General features: G+C 31.2%; 2 protein-coding genes across 3 annotated transcripts; one reads left to right on the top strand and one right to left on the bottom strand.

The window, feature by feature from the left end:
* Positions 1–5,966: 5,966 nt before the first annotated feature.
* Positions 5,967–7,318, bottom strand: LOC116767133 (platelet glycoprotein Ib alpha chain-like). Of its 2 annotated transcripts, XM_032657319.2 has the most exons (3): positions 7,221–7,318; positions 6,998–7,137; positions 5,967–6,880 (listed from the first exon to the last, which is right to left on the bottom strand). In XM_032657319.2, the coding sequence occupies exons 2-3, from the start codon at positions 7,134–7,136 to the stop codon at positions 6,654–6,656; spliced, it is 366 nt and encodes a 121-aa protein (XP_032513210.1). In that variant the 5' UTR covers position 7,137; positions 7,221–7,318; the 3' UTR covers positions 5,967–6,653. The 2 variants fall into 2 exon arrangements, with proteins under 2 accessions (XP_032513210.1, XP_032513209.1); XM_032657318.2 differs by having other exon boundaries at positions 6,998–7,282.
* A 533-nt stretch (positions 7,319–7,851) lies between these two features.
* LOC116767122 (uncharacterized) lies at positions 7,852–17,044 on the top strand. The gene is made up of 4 exons (XM_032657306.2): positions 7,852–8,862; positions 9,270–9,333; positions 9,420–15,351; positions 15,440–17,044. The coding sequence occupies exons 1-4, from the start codon at positions 8,222–8,224 to the stop codon at positions 15,808–15,810; spliced, it is 7,008 nt and encodes a 2,335-aa protein (XP_032513197.2). The 5' UTR covers positions 7,852–8,221; the 3' UTR covers positions 15,811–17,044.
* The last annotated feature ends 40 nt before the right edge of the window (positions 17,045–17,084 follow it).

The following is a 17,084-nucleotide window of genomic DNA, read 5'->3' as shown; positions in this document are numbered from 1 at the left end:
TGCATGAAGACAGACCAAAAACACTTACAGTCTTCACCCCAAGTTTGCGTCAGCACACTACATACGGAGAATTTACAGTTTTTTGTTCATAAATCGTCGTCCATTATAATATTAATTTGGGTCAATAAATGTTGAACGGGAAACACTTCGTATGTTGTGCGAGTCTGTGAACTTATACTAAGGATATTGTACCCCTAATAGGGTGTGGAATCTTTAAGTTTTTATAACTTTTCTTCTATCAATTATGCCAGGTAAAAATAAAAACGTCGAATTTCTTGACATTTAGATAAAAGACTTGTATTGAGAGAACTACAAGAGAATTATATAAATATCCTTAATAAGAAATCCGTTACTATTAGACCTTGCAATAAAAAACTTTTGCTTGAAAACTTTAAATAAAAATAGTATATATTTTAATCAAAAATATATTGTTAATACATCCTAATAAGCAATACTTTTAATATATGTATGTTTCTTCGGCGTGTGAAAAGATTGGATGCGCTTGCTTTGATCACGTTTAATATATAATAGCTGGATGCATCTCATGAAGTGAAGACGAGACAAATATTGTATTATCAATAACTAGTCATAGATAATACGTAAAGCATTACAAAAGAGGTTTCAATTGAACGGATTTACAAAGACTAGTTGAAGTTATTTGTTATATATTGTTAGACGTAACGTTTTTATTATTAATCTTCTTACTTGGCTTCAAAAGAAAAACAAATATATATATAAATTATTAAGCAGATTTCGTTAACGATTTAAAAAATATGAAAATTAAACTTGACGATCTACATTAATATTGACTTCGTCTCTATTATGAACACACTTTAAGATAAGTCTCATCATTGCTTCTTAAACTTGGCGACAATGAGACTCCCTCGGAACAATGGCCATAGATTAAAAATATTACAAATCAGCCTCCAATCGAATAAGTAGGCATAGTACTATGTATAATTTGATAGATATTTAGTTGGAGCTATTTATTTGAATTTACAGATATTTGTATTACATATATTAGTGTAGATTTAGCATTAAGTAACATTACTTGTGCCTTGAAAGACCATAAAAGTATAAACCTCCAATAGAAATTTGTCGCTTATAAGTTTTACACAAGATGGGATCGCATTCATTATAATTTTGGTTTGAAAAATTTACTATTAAATTCTATTTAAAATAACATATAAATATAACATTATTAGATATTTATTACAAAATAAATATTAAAATAATGTATAAAAATATTAAAATAATGTATCTAAACCGTTTCATTGAATATTTATGTATTCAATGTTCAATTAAGCACAAAGTAATTCCTTTTATATTAAATCTACAAGGCTTCCTCTTCCTTGACATCTACGTTTTAAATTTTAATATTCAGACTAGACCAGATATAACTCAAAGCGAGGATCGAAGAATCGCCGAATAATTAGCGAGTTAATTATTACAAGATAAACATATCTCGTACCTATTTTAATACAATACGTTATAATACTTTGGGACGACACGCGGTCTTTGTGACAAGAAACAGCGTTTCACTGACAAGTAAAAATATTCTTGAAGCCAAATATTAAATTTCTTACTATTTTAGTTTTTTGAATTGTATAATATATGATTTTAGTGAGATTATATTTACCTACAGTATAAATAATAGTAAGTCGTTTAATATATGGCAAGTATTTGTCATTGTGCAGGTACTCCTTATTGTTAGATTGTGTAAGTTTTCGTTTTTGATAATTCAAAACGAACTGAGATAATTTTTTTAACATATTTTTTAAAATACTTATATTATTGTATAAAAAATATAACACGTCTTAATTTTGTATATGTGGTCTAAAGTCATTGTAACAATTAATTAAATGTAGATGACATATAAAAACATATAATATGTTGCATTTACAAAGATTTGTATACTTCAGTATAATTCTACTTAATTTCAAATTAAAAAAAATTATTTTCATCTTTATACACCTTTTACAAACCATACATTATTCCTAGTTATAGTAAACAGAATTTTAAATTCCTAATCATAGTAATCTCAAATCATTCACTATTTTGATGATAATTTATTTTAACATGAAGAATAAAATAACCTAAGTCAGTACTACAGATAACATATTTTTAGAAATGTAGTGTTTATTTTTTAAGGTAACACTCGCTGACTGTCACAATATTGACAGGTCTTAAGGTAAAATCTAATCTAATTCTTATCGCTTGTTATTTGAAACACCAATCAATATTCAAATAACGTTTTTCTACGTTACATCAATCACGCCAGACAGGCGGAGCTTGGCGTAAACCATGCGACAGCCCAACTTAATGATTTAATTGTTTTATGGACGTGTATTTTATTATTTATTAGACTTCAGCATGGCGCTTCTATTTATTATGGAGGTGGGCGTGTTGATGGTATCGTTTGATGTCATTTAATACCGAACATTAGTGTCGTCAAGTTGTTTTTAAACTGATTGCAATCTATATTTTTAAGATATGTCAAATTTTATTAAGAAGTTCTTTAATGTTAAACTTTATATATACATAAATTATATGTAATCATATTGCAACTTACTAAATCAATTTAGTATGGTGAAAATTTTTTGATAAAGTTCTTTTCATGTCAAATCACATTCGCAAAACTACTAAAATAAATATGTTTTCAACTATTCCCACAAATTCAGACTTAGGAAAGAACGAATAAGGAATATTTTCGTTTAGGAAATATTACGAATTAAATTGAATGATTTAAAATAAAGGCTCCTTAGTTAAAGTTCCTTAGTTAAGGAGCTTTAACTAAGGCTCTTTAGTTAATTCTACTAAAACTTTCAGCTCGACTGAATAAACATTCCTTTAGTTTGTAATGTCAAAGTAAATGTAGCTTTATGTACCTACCTAGTACCCTTAGTCCTTACCACATTTTTGCATCGTCTCACTATTTACGAAATGTTACGAATTCTCCATTCTTAAAGCTTTGTATTTTAATAGTTAAACAAAATTTTAGAGCAATAAGTGTGATATTTTAGAAATGTAATAAAATAATTAAGGCCAAATTTGAAATACGACAAATTTGATTTTTAATACAGGTACCTACCTACTTTAAAGTTTTAAGTAGTTGCTAGTCAAATATATTTTGTATGCATGCCTTAGATGGCGCATAAAATAAGTCGTAAATCGTCCGTATGTAAACGTTGCTTGTTATATTAATTAAACATTTTGTCTATATCAAGAAACATTTCAAACAAATCTACACCATATTTTCAAACTTACATTTACTCAGATTCTAAAGGATATGAGACGACAGACAAAGTAAGTACTTATTTTCGATAAATTGTTATTATACATCATACTGTATTTATAATTAATTGTGAAATTATAATTAATTATAAACAAAATAATAATTTATTAACAATAATAAATAATATAAATTTTAATATATCGCAAATCAACCATTGTTTAAACAAAGATGTTCATTTAATGACAACACAGTACATATATTTTAGCAGTGTAATCTATATTTAAATCACGTAGTAACGCCAGACGCTCTAAAAAGATTGGCTATTGGTCAAACAAATGATGATTATTGATAAGGAAGGTACAGTGACATAGTAATTGTTTATTGGTCTAGATATGATCTTTGACATTTTTTTTTACAAATTCACCGAATTCATAGTTTGATCCAATGTATAAGTCCAAGTGGCTACTTTATATTAAATCGACTTCTTATTTCGTATATAGACATATTTTAAAGTAAACTTTATATTTTTATTTATTTAAAACAAGTTAGTATTAACAAGTATTTTAAAACAAGTAATTAAGATCAGAATTATGTAGTATAAGCTGCCCACCTCGTTAAATAGAATTATTTTGTCAGAGCAGCATACGGTTCCCGCGCTTAAATTTGATGTCAAAACAGAAATAAATTTATTGGAGTATTTTTATTTTTTAAAGTGCAACACATAGTCTTTAGTAAATTAAGTTGTATTTATATTTAAATATATTTAGTTGGGACACAACACCACTGGAGAGATTTAGAAATTAAATCAGATTAAGAAGTTTTATATACGGTATAATACTGACGTGACCGCCACTTTTATGCACAACGAGCTGTCCCCTGACTTCGCTTAACAACGACTACGATTATTACGATTTTTTCAAACGGGGGCAAAACTTTGATAGTGCCCCCCCCCCCTCTTCAGTGTTTGAAAAAATCTGTGGAGACTACCGATGAGTAGAATTTTTGTGATAGCATTTGTTAAAATAAAAACTCTTCAATGAGTTTGCACATTTTGGTATCATATACAACTAATAGGTAACTTTCAAATGTGGCATTAAACTCAAACGCGAAATAAATAAATTAGCCAGGAAAGACTACAATTTATTAGCTCCTTGAAGTCCGTCGCATAGGCAGTTTTGTTTTCAATTGTTAGGATCGCTAGGTCAGATAGACGATCCTAACTGTTTTTAGAACTAAGATAAGTTTCAATTATTTTCAGTTTGTTGAAGCTTCGCTCACACCTTGCAGGAATTATTGGTAGTGTGCAATAAAGTCGTGCTTGTACTCTGGTTTGACTTCTACCTTTTAAGTTTGTTTTTGTACACTTTTGCATTATTTTTTACCACGTGGTGCATCCGATAAAGAAACAAAAAAAAAATTGTAAAGGCCCAAATAGGCTAACTACTTTGGTACAGACACTACAAACTCTGTCAGCTCGTTTATTTGCATAACTTTGTATCGAAGTCTTTTGTATATGTTGATCACATTCTATTCGTTTTCCGTTATCGTAAGATTGTCCTCGAGGTTTAAAACATCCGTGATCCGAACCATCAGCATCTAGTTTTTCAAAAATTCGCTGCGAGATATACATATACTTTACATATTATAGACGAAAAAGTAATTGATATAAAAGAGGCTACGTTTTTTCAATATTTTGAATTCTTTTCTCAACGATTTGTTGCCCCTATGAAACTGACGCCAGATACAATTGCCCCGGGTTGCCCCTAGTGTTGAATCCCTTCCTCTTTCGAAGTAGAATCTTTCCAAATATTAAAGAATTGTAGCTTTATCCTTAACTTATCCTTGGTTATTAGGGTACTGATTATTCAGTATCTTTGAATTTCTGTAAACATACGCGAGATTGTTCGCAGTTTGCTATAGTTTTTTATAGCCTAAACAAAAAAAATATACTTTCAATATATATATTTCGCATTTTCTAGAATGAAATCCGAAAATAGTGAAAAAAAAAGCAACTATTTTGAATACTATATCTGTTTCTCCATTTACAATATCACTTTCCGGAAACTGAAATAAAAATTGGGATAAAACACACAGGGCTTAGGGCATTCTTACTCATTAATGAAACATAGTACGTTACGATTTTTTTATTAAATTGTAGATATAATTCAGGTGCAGTGCAGTACATACGAGAGGCTGCAGTCCACTGTCTGCATTCAAACTGTCTAACTTTAAGTGAAAGATTGCTTAGCCACAAATAGATCCGGACTACTTGATTTGCGTCTGGTCTCGAAAAATTATAGCAATAATTCTATTATAACTTCTCTGAGCAATTTTGCTTTAATTTCACTTAAGGGGCTAAGATGATACCTATATTTTAAATTTCATAACTTCTGTACAGGCATGAAAAATTAAATTAATTATCGGTAATTTAATTGATTACAATTCATTTTTTTACTAATACATAGAACATCAATATTTAATTCATGTTAATTATTTATTTAAAAGATTTTTTGTCATTGTTTACTCATTATAGTAATGAGAATCTATAAATATATAAATAAATGGTTTTTGTGATACTTTACTCAATTTATAAATCTTATTGGTGAAAAATATGGACAATACATACATGTTGAAAAATATGGACAATAGGAAACAAGGACTAAAATATTTTTTTAATTATAAATAAATTTACAAGTTTCGGAAGATCTCAAAAGATAATTAAAGTAATTAAGTTTCGACGGCGACATGTTGTTTAAAATATATAACACCATTTTATTATATTTATTTAATAAAAATCTTACATTCTATCACAGTCTCATATTTTAATAATAAAATTATTAAATTGAAACCTATGTTCAAATTGCAATCCAAAACATTTTGATATGACATTATCATAAGTCAATTGAGAAACAATCACCTTTATACTGAGTAAGCATTCAAACACTAGTCACAGATTTTTCAGTTCTTCATGAATATACCCACATTGATACTGATGTAAGATAAATTTTGAAAGAAAATCTGTAAACTGCATGTCTAGTGTGACAACATACTCATACTAAGGTTATTGAGTTCCTATTTAAAGCATCGTATTTATAAGACTACAAAAACATAATCACAAGTCAACCAAACTAAATGTAATCCCAGGAGCATTGTTTGGCTGAGCAGTCATATTTAAATCTATCTATCAATATAATTAATAACAATTTATTAGTTCTTTTAGTCTCGAGTAGCAATCAAATATATAATGGTCTTTTAGTCATACATAACTTCGGATACCAGCACAGGAAACAACTATCGAACTAGAAATTACTGAGATTATAATTGATAGTCATAACAAGATAGTAAACAAATAATATGGCAAGGATAAATTTTGATAGAAAATATAATTAAAGTAATTTTTATATACTTCGAATATATCTTAGAGACTGCAATCAGCGTCTTGTAACTGTTTTTCAAGCAACCTTTTCATTTTTTCGGGAACTGGGACGCCAGAATGAGCTGGTTTCGGCCGCTTCTTCCATGCAGACTTCTTAGCACTCTTTGACGCTGTATTTGGCATAGGAGCTGTTCTATTTTCCTTGGGTTTTGGTGTTGATACTTTAGGAACTGTGCTTGTCCTTGGTCTTGGCTCAGTCAAATTATTTGCTGAAATATTTAAAAGTAAAAGCAATAAAAATAAATGATGTACGAATTATGATGACTTATTTTGAATTTATATATACATAACATATCGTTTGTTCTTTTGGTTATGTTTCTAAGTACCTTTAAGAATTTTTTCTGTACAACTTTTAGAAGTCATTGTTTTCTTTAAAGTTGCAATGGGTGACGCTTTAGATTTCGGTGCTTTACTTATCACACGTTGTACTTTATGTGCCGATTTCGGCGTTTCTCGGGGAGCCATTCTAGCAAAAATCAAATACTACACAATAAAATTCAGAAATCGGGTAGAACAATTATTTAATTTATAAATAACACTGTTACTAACGACAAAATATTTTCAAATTATTAACGATTTCAATTTGACATGTAATATGTCAAATATCGTCAACTATTCCTAAAGCCTAAACCTATTTGTAAGTCATGATCTAAACCTATTTTAATAATCAGTGTTTTGAAATTAAACTTCATAGAACTACTATTATTGAATGATTAATTACTATTTTCTCTTAATATCCCTTTTTAATTTTATAATTTTTTAAGAAGTGATTTAACACAAGAAATAGTTAAAATAAAATATTAATTCTGTATTTAATAAACTTTAAAGAAATAAAAATCAGAGAAGCTAATATTTGGTTGCAAAATATAATTATGAATTTTAATAAAAAATATTATAAAAAAATGTTATTCGTTAAAAGATATTTTTTTTAACAATTTTATATGTGAATATATAAACAAAAAAATTGTTGATATTATATTAAATAAAGGAAACTTTAATGTATTCATAAAAGTCACTTTCATCCCCGATACAACAAAATCATTAATAAAAATATAACATTGAAGAATAGTTTAATGTCTTTAATACATAAAAATTTATAATTTGTGATAATTGCAAATCATTAAATTATTTATGCTTCTTTTATTATTCGCTTCTTTAAATGGCAACATTGTTATCTATTTTTCGCGACGTCCATCTTTAATATTTGATGTGTTGTGTTGTTAGGAAAATTAATGCAAAAATATTATTGTAACGCCTTACTCGCGGGATATTGATGTACATTTCAATTAATATTGAAATTTAAACCTATGTTCTCATATAAAATCTAAAGTTCAAGTAGATATATTGATGTTTATTAAAAGTGTCACAGTTTCAATATCGTTTGTTCCACTAAAAAGTTTCACTTGTAATTTGCTGCTATTGACCTAAGTGCTAATTGGCCAACCTTCAAATGTTTTCCTTACCTTTCCTTTAAGTGATACATTATTATAAATAGTGCCGCCATAACCCATGAAATTACTATTTGTTGACAAAACAGATGAATCGTGCAAATGGATAGATTGAACCAGATAAGAAGCGAGGCGGGAAGCTCGCAAGATTTAACATTGGATACATCTTCCCCTCTTAGCGAAGCATTCTTGTCAGCGAATGAGAGCTCATCCAAATATTTTTCTCTTTCCGAGGTAGATTCGACGTTCGGTATTTCTCCAGCCAAAGATTCAATATCAACGGAGGCTGAGCGCACTTTAACTGCTGATACCAATTTGATACCGCAGTTGTCACCGATTCCGAAAAGAGAGTTGGACAGCTATAAGATCGGAAAACAAATAGAAGCGGCAAATATTTTATCTGGTGGTGTTAATATTTTCGATGACAATGACAATTCTTATGATGGAGACGAGCTTGTTATAGACGATAATGTTGTTGAGGAAGAGAAATCTCCGAGTGAGTTAAAACTTGATGAAAATGCTGTTCTTGATGATAAAGCGGAGGTTTTAGAGAGTTTAGATGATGAGGTTATACCAAGTAAGGATACAGAAGTGGTGCTACAAATAGATGGGAACAATGTACATGCTATAGATATTGGGAATGGATTATATTTGTATAGGAAAGCGGGAGAGGAAGATCTGGCTGCTCTTCAAATGATTGACGATGATCAACAACAGCCTAGCTTTAAGTTTTTAAAAGTGCGGTAAGTTTTCACATTTTACATCTCTCACATAAACTCTTGTCATGTCATTGTCAGTTGTAATTCTGGTTTGACAGTAATTCTTTTTTTGTTTTTTTTTTTTTTCAATTTTTATGCCACTACTATCTAGTTTTTCATCAGATGTTGCAAATTGTTCATTAATATGTAAAATTTCAATAACTTGAATTATAATTACTTTGCTTATTGAGTCATGAGTTTTATTATGTATACATCGAGATTTACACCTGCATAACTCATTTAAATATACATTCAAACAGATATGGCTATGAAAATTTATCAAGTATCAAATTACATAAAAATATGTAATATGGAACTTCTTTAAGTAAAAACAAGTTGAGATTTTATTCAATAACAGGTTTTTTTTTAAATAGTTTATTTATTTATTACAGTGAAAATGCTGAAGGGAATTTAGAAGTGTATGAAGAAATTGAAGTAGAAGTAACTAAAGAAGTGGTAAATATTATTCATTTATTAATAAAATTCAGTTTTAGATAGTTAAAAAAACAAATTATTAATGAATAATTAAAAAAAAATTTCAGCCTATAAAAGAAGGGGAGATTCCTACTGAGAAATCTTCTCATGTGCCTATAAAGGATATAAGTAAAGTTATAAATGAACCATCGAGTAGTAAAACTGTTGATAATACAATTAAAACACCAAAGAAAGAACTAAGTTTTACTAATGATGTAGCCGTTGAACCTAATGTTGATGCGTCAGATCCTAAAGTAGAAGTGAGCTTCAATGGTAAAATGAAGTTTAATGAATCTCGTAAATCACCGGTAATAGGCACCTATACACCAATGACATATCACTCAACACCCAATAAAGAGGGTATACCTTTGACTAAAACAATGGTAGATCAGCAATTGCATCCGAGTCGACATACAGACAATGTTAAGAAAACAATCGAAGTACACACAGAAAGTCCAAAACAGAAATTGTTTGAAACACAAAGTAAGACAAAGAAATCAGTCAATGAAACACTCTCTCCTAGTGAGGATATAAAAGAATCTGATTCATTAAATAAAAAAATACACAATAAAATTGAGGATTCAACAAATATGCAATTGTCTCAAACTGAACAATCAGAGCTGAGTGAGAAATTGACTGAAAATGATCTTCAATTGTCCAATAATATAAATGAAATAAGTGTCAATGAACCTAGTTCAGTTGATATAGAAAAAGAAATTGTTGATAATTCTGAGGTTGCTATTATAAAACCAAACAATGATAATGCTGTCTTAGCCAAAGTTACTCCTGACATTGAATTGCTATCAGATAATAGTAAAATAATGGAACAATGTGAAACGGAAGAAAATTCAATGGACGAAATGACAGAAACTGATAAAAATCAACATAAAGATGATGATAAACAGACAGACAATATTGATGAAGGCATCCAACAAGCACAGACTAATAAAGTAATAAAGGAAACAGAATCACCAAAGAATCTTTGTGATGATGAAGGTGAAAGCCACTTGACAATTGATGATACAAAAATTATCACAACAAGTGAGCCAAATGAAGAAGTTCCGGAGAAAGACAATGCAGAAATTTCCACCAATAACATTGTCCCTATAGAAGTACTTGCACAAGAAAATAATACAGAAGAATTAGTTACAGCATCCACTGAGTACCTCAATGATGGAAACAAAATTGTAATTGATAAATCTAGTAACCAGATCATAGACGATAAGGAATTAAACAAAGAAACAAATGATACTGATTTGGAATTAAATAAAGGAAATGAAACAAAGAATGAAATAGTTGAGGATATTGATGTAAACAAAGTATTGATACTTACAAAAAAGTCTGAAGAAGTAATCTCAGAGAATGTTAACAACCTAATAGAAAACACTGAAGAAGTCATTAGCGATAGTAATAGCAAACAAGGTTTACACAGTAATAACACGGAAAATGTTAAGAAGTCACCAGAAATTTCAGAAAACTGTAATATTCAAAAAGTTGACAATGATTCAGAAAATACTTCAAATTCTATAAAGAAATATCAAAATGAGGTCATTGAGAATATCAACAAAAACGAAACTGATGAAATGAAAATTTGTACACATCAAGAAGATACAAGTGGTCCTGAAAATAACTGTAAGAATGAAACGGCTGTTAAGAAAATTGTAACTAGTAAAAATGTTGAAGTTAATTCTGTCGCTACGGAAAAAAATAAAATTATTTCTGAACCAAAAACTGTCTCGTTAGAATTACCTATACGTGAAAATCCAGTTAACAATACAACTAGCAACGCTGTGACTGAACAGAAAACAACGGATATTGAAAAATGTCCTGGAGATATCAAGCAAGGAGTGAATGTTAATGATGCAAATAAAAAGCTGGTTGACAAACAAGATAGCTTAAAATCTAGTGTCGAACAAGTTGAAATAAAATCTAAGCCAGTAGTAGCTAAAGCAATAAACAATAATAGTGCAGTGCCATTTGGAAAATGGACTGAGGCTAATAGGCAAGAATTTCTAAATAAAATCAAAGAAACAAAAATCCCAACAAATAATTCAAACACAAAACAATTAAAACAACCAAATGATTTGAATAGAAGGGACGTTTTAAAGAAGATTGATAGCCAAAGACAGTCTAATATTATTTCACTCAACAAGGGATTTGATACAAGCTTGCAGCCAAAATTAAATACAAAAGTCGATTCAGCTGTATTTGTGAGTAAAAGTGTCATGGTTCAACAATCTTCCTCCGTTGATACCACAGTAACAGCTCCTAATATCCAAAATTCTAAAGTGAAATCTGCAATAAGTGTAAAACCCAAGCAAGACGATAGTAAAAACTCACTATCCACAGCTACTAAAAACGTAAAAAGAAAAGAAATAAACAATCAAGATTTGATAGATAAGACCATAGAAGATATTATTAATAGGTCGATTACCGGCAAAGTATCTGAAAATACTCATGAAAAGCCGACAGTCCTAGAAACACAGAATACAAAAACATGTCCGGTTTCTTTAGATGAAATCGAAATGAAGATGAATGATATACATGGTGTTGCAAGCACAGAAACAACAATTTATCAACAGACCTATTCTAATAAGCCGCATGTAAAATCGGACACAGTTAAAGCTAAAAAAGCCGAAAAAGTGCCTCACCTGTTGCCATTTAAAAATAAGGTCCATTCAAAAAATTTGAAAGACAATGCACGTGATGATACGTCTGACGACGAAATAATAGAGCACGAGCCGATAACTGGAGATCTTGAAAGTAATAAAAAGGGTTTTACATTATTGCCCATGAAAAATAAATCGCCGGAATCCAAAAAAGAAACTATAATAACGGAGAAAGATTTTGACAAATTTGCTAGAAGAAATTCCATAACCTACGAAAACTGTTTGACAGTGAGCTTCGACGGCAAGGAATCACATAACGTCATCCAAACAGTAGTTGAGAAAGATCCGCCGGTTAAGAAGTTATCTCGAAATGAATTAATGCTGGCCGAATCTAAAGCTAAATCGACAAACAAACATCTCAATATGCCTATGCGTTCTAATACCCAAAATAGTAGAATACCTACTTTAGTGAAGGCTGGAAACGATGACGATGCCTACAATAAAAATAGCCACTCTAAAGTTCAAATAGCATATCAAACAGCATTAACAGCTAAACGTAATTTGGAATGTCCCATTACAATTATCGAAGATAAGCCTGTTAAAGTTGTTTTTATGGACTCGAATTCCGAATTCACTCCGTCACAGCTTAACGTCCAAGGACAAGAATTGTCACCACCTAAAGCTGATTCGGAAATATCAATTCACAGCACTTCAGAATCGTTGGATTCAGATGTGCTGGATTCATGTAAAAATCAAGATGAAATTAAAATAAAGAGTAAACATCAAAGGAAACAGGTGTTGACACCGGTAGAGGAACCGGAAATTGAATTGATTGAACCAGTAGATTTAGGTATTCGTGTCTCCCTAAAGAAAAAACGGAGATGTGAAGAAAAAGTTGAGAAGCATTCTAAGAATGTCGTGCCAAAGAAGTCATATTTACTCAATCGTAATGTCAACGATGAAAAGCTTTCAAATAAAACCCACGACTTTACAAAAAAATGTGATAAAGTCGAAAAAGAGACTGAAAAAAGAAGTGATCAATTCATAGGACATACAGATACAATTTCAGCAATTGATAATTTGGTTAAAGCAGCGGAGCTGATTGAGACTCAGTCGGAAAATAAAAGTAGCGATGTTGTACAAACTCCTGAGCAACCATCGAACACACCAGTAAAGAGGGGACGTGGGCGTCCAAGAAAATACCCACTAGTAGAATCGGGAACTGACACGAATAAGACACCGACTCCACAAAAGAAACCGAGACTGATTGATGCTAAAGTTACTAAAAAGGATAGTACGGACTCAGATGACAGTAGCGATGATGTTATTATAAAGGAAAATTGGACGATGGGCAAAATAAACGAAAATATAGTGTGTCCGATTTGCAACAAGCTATTCAGATCAGAGAACGTTGTGTTTAAACACGTGAAACACTGTCCAGGACCATCACCTAACAGATCTGATTCAGATAAAAGAAGCCCAGTAAGGCTTAGACGTTCACAAGATTCTGATAGAGATTCAAGTATATCAAACTTTAGTGATAGCGACGAGGAAATCATACCTCGCAGTCGCAGGTCAAGATACGCCTCCTCCAAATTGGCTAATGACAATGATGTTATAGTAATTGAAGATACACCGATAAAAGAAAAACCAGAACATGAAGACAAAGAAACAAATCAGATGTCCAAAAAGTGTAACATTAAAATGAAACCGCAGCTATGTAAGACTCATAATCTTATTTGCGAATTTTGTGGAAAGACATTTAGACAACTGTCTTACTTGGTTAACCATAAAATGCAACATCACAAAAAAGACAACGATAAAAACTCAGATACTGAGCCTGCAAATAAAACCGTCTTTAGTTGCGAGGTTTGTAAAAAAGATTTCCGGAAATTGCATCATTTAGTGAAGCACAGATTGATACACAACAGTAACGCTAATAATGTTAGAATAACAAGAAAAAGTTCATCCGATCAACATCCGAGCAACCAACAACCTTTGAAACATCGAGACGACAAGAAATCCAGCAACGACGCGAGCGCAGGCTTCAGATGTGAACCATGCGATAAATCCTTTAGGAAACTACATCATCTCGTAGAACACAGAGACACCCATGACGGTATCAATAAGAAATCTTCAGCCACATCAATATCAAGCGGCTCTAATGTTAATGAATCGGTTAATCTCACCGCGACGTATAACTGTGACACTTGCAAAAAAGTCTACAAAAAATTGCAAGATTTATTAGAACACAAAGAAATGCATTTCGAAACGAGTTCCGAAAAGTCTGATGACAAAAGCGTTAAAAGTTCTCTTTCCACTAAAGATATTATTCATGAATGTTCACTATGTTATATGGTTTTCCCCAACGAACACTCATTGAACAAACATACTATTATATGTTTGAGGAAGAAAAAGCAAAGTGCAGCTAAAGCTGCGAAGCAAGCTTTGGAAAAAGGAACGTTGGAAGGGGACAATATTGTGATTAGTGAAAACGAAGACGACGAATCTCCCAAAAATACGCAGGAAATTAATGACATTCAAATATCTAAAACTGAAGTCGAAGAAACAGTTATACCTGATCAAGAAGTTAAAATAACAGACGCTCTTAAAGCGTCACCTGAAAATAAAGTGGAAGGACATATTATAAAACGAAAACTTTCCTTACATGCTGATGTTTCGGATTTGCAGTCCAAAACAGATAACAAGGCAGTTGTTATTAAACAAGAAGAAGCATTAACACAACCTGTTGAAGATTTCGTGAAACCACCGAAAGTAAAGAAAACGGAAATTGAAGAATGTATTGTCATTCCGGATACACCTACCCCCAAAAAGAAGATTTTGGTGAAAGATAAAGAAAAGCTCGTTCCAACGATCAAAAAGAATAAAACGGTTTCCTATCCCACATTACCAGTTGCCAAAGAAACGAAAGCTGCGGAATCTAGTGACGATGATGATATCCGATATATGCTCAATCCGAACTTTAAAGCTGAGGAAACTGCCGAGGGAAAAGTATTCATGAAAGTCAGGGCCAAGAAAAGGAACTCGTTACAAATTGAGAGGCCGAATTCTAAAGATTTAGTTAAAAGGAGAATATCATTGCAACACCCACCTAAAATACCACGGCTGAAGGCGAGAGCTGTAGAAACTAAACCCGTTGTTGACTCCAAAAGTGAAAAACCTGTTAAATTGTCTGTGAAACAAACGGTATCCTCTACGGATTCTGACGACAGCGATGTCAAATATTCTTTCCCCGATCCAGACACAACAGAAGCAAACAAAGATAAAAAGAAAAAGCAAACTGTAGCTACAAAGAGGAAGTCAGGTAACGCTGTCGCCAAAAGGAAGTCTCTAGGCAAACACAAACTGGCTACTCCCAAAACAAGAAAACGTGAGTAGAATTAAACTTAGAGTCTAAAATAATGATTTTATATTTTTTTTACATGTTTCATATATTTATGGAGTTATCACCTGTTCAGGTACATCTGAAGTCGAGCACCGATGTGATTGTGGTCAATTGTTCAGTAGCGCGGCCTTACTATCGCGACATACGACCCTCGCACACACGCCGCCTCGGATACGCCGACGACGATCGCCGCCTCCGGAAATTACCAAAAAGACCCCGAAAGCCAAACCCAAACAGGCGAAAAGAAAGAGTGACGTCACCAACCCCAATACCGTCACGAAAGGCGTCGGCACAAGAAAATCTAGTGTTAATAATAGTGATGCAAAAGTTACTAGTGACGCTACCAAGAAGTACGAGTTCAGTGGAAAATCGCTTAGAAGCTCAGCTATAAGAGTGCCTGTATTTGATAAGATGAAAAAAGTTATCGATAAAACGAAAAAGTAAGTCTAAATAAGTAAGTACATTTCGGTTAACATTTTTGATGTAATATTACGAGGGGGTCGCTAGTATGTAGATGAAATCCAACATCACAAGCGCTCACAAACGAAGTAACAGACGGACCACTGTATAATATAATATATTTTTCCTATTTCGGCAATTTTAATACATGAAATGGCATATTTTTCGTGACTCGGTGGATTTGGTCCCGTCTATATGTAATATGTAAATTTGCAAAACCTTAAGAAAAAAAATATATTATATAGGTATATATTTTGTCAATTTGTTCTAGATTTAGATATAATGTAACAGAGTAATTATTTATATATGTATTAGTTTTAAGTATAATTATTTTTTTTTGTTACTTTTTTAATGTACCATTAACAGTTGAACTGTTAATGTTTGTGCTAGAAATTGCAACAAGACATGTATATGTGAAAATGACATTGCATTGATGTCACTTAACATCAAGACGTAGAAGTAACTATGCGTATGTCCTACCATTACTTGTAATTGTTAAAAATATCTCAACCTAACTAACTTCCTAACTTTCTTATTTCAATAACAATCTGAATTAAAAATATATCTTGTCTGTCTTGTCGTTTAATGTTGTATCAGAAACAATGTTTCATAGCACAATGTATTGGCCTCATCGCTGGCTCCCCGGGAAGCAGTAAAGATAAATATTACTGAAACCTAATAAACTATCAACTTATGGAACAACAAACTAATGGTACTTCGTGAATATCTCCATACCAAATGTCCATGTGAAATGTAATATAATTTGCTTAACGATAAAGCGGTTATATAAAGATTTTTTACATATTAAATTGAAATACCCTTAGTGTTTATTATATCCAAAATCTTTATCATTATATATTTGTATATGTACGTTATATGTACAAGGAACATGTGGAAATATATGAGAATCAATTGGCATGTATGCAACTGATAAAACAACTTTATATAATTGTCAGGGTATTTATTAGCACATAACATAGACATATCCGAAGTTTGTGTTTTTCTTATTATTAAAGGAGAAAAAAAAACAAATGTGATGAATTATAATGATAAATTGAGGATATATGAGCTTATAGACAATGTTTGTTAATTCTTGGAGAATTGTAGATTTCGGTATAGCTGATACGAAGAGCTTCCCCAATGAATGATTTCCCAACCGCTTTGTAGATGTCCCATTGTAATGGTTGTAGGTTTATCCTTTTTTTTTTTTTCAAATAAATATATTATAGTATGATACGATAACAGTTATAAGAAGCTGT

This window comes from Danaus plexippus, chromosome 10 (assembly GCF_018135715.1).
Source record: "Danaus plexippus chromosome 10, MEX_DaPlex, whole genome shotgun sequence".
In the NCBI taxonomy this organism is placed as follows: Eukaryota; Metazoa; Arthropoda; class Insecta; order Lepidoptera; family Nymphalidae; genus Danaus; species Danaus plexippus.
The sequence above is the reverse complement of the archived record's forward strand: the minus strand, read 5'-3'. Positions and strand labels throughout refer to the sequence as shown.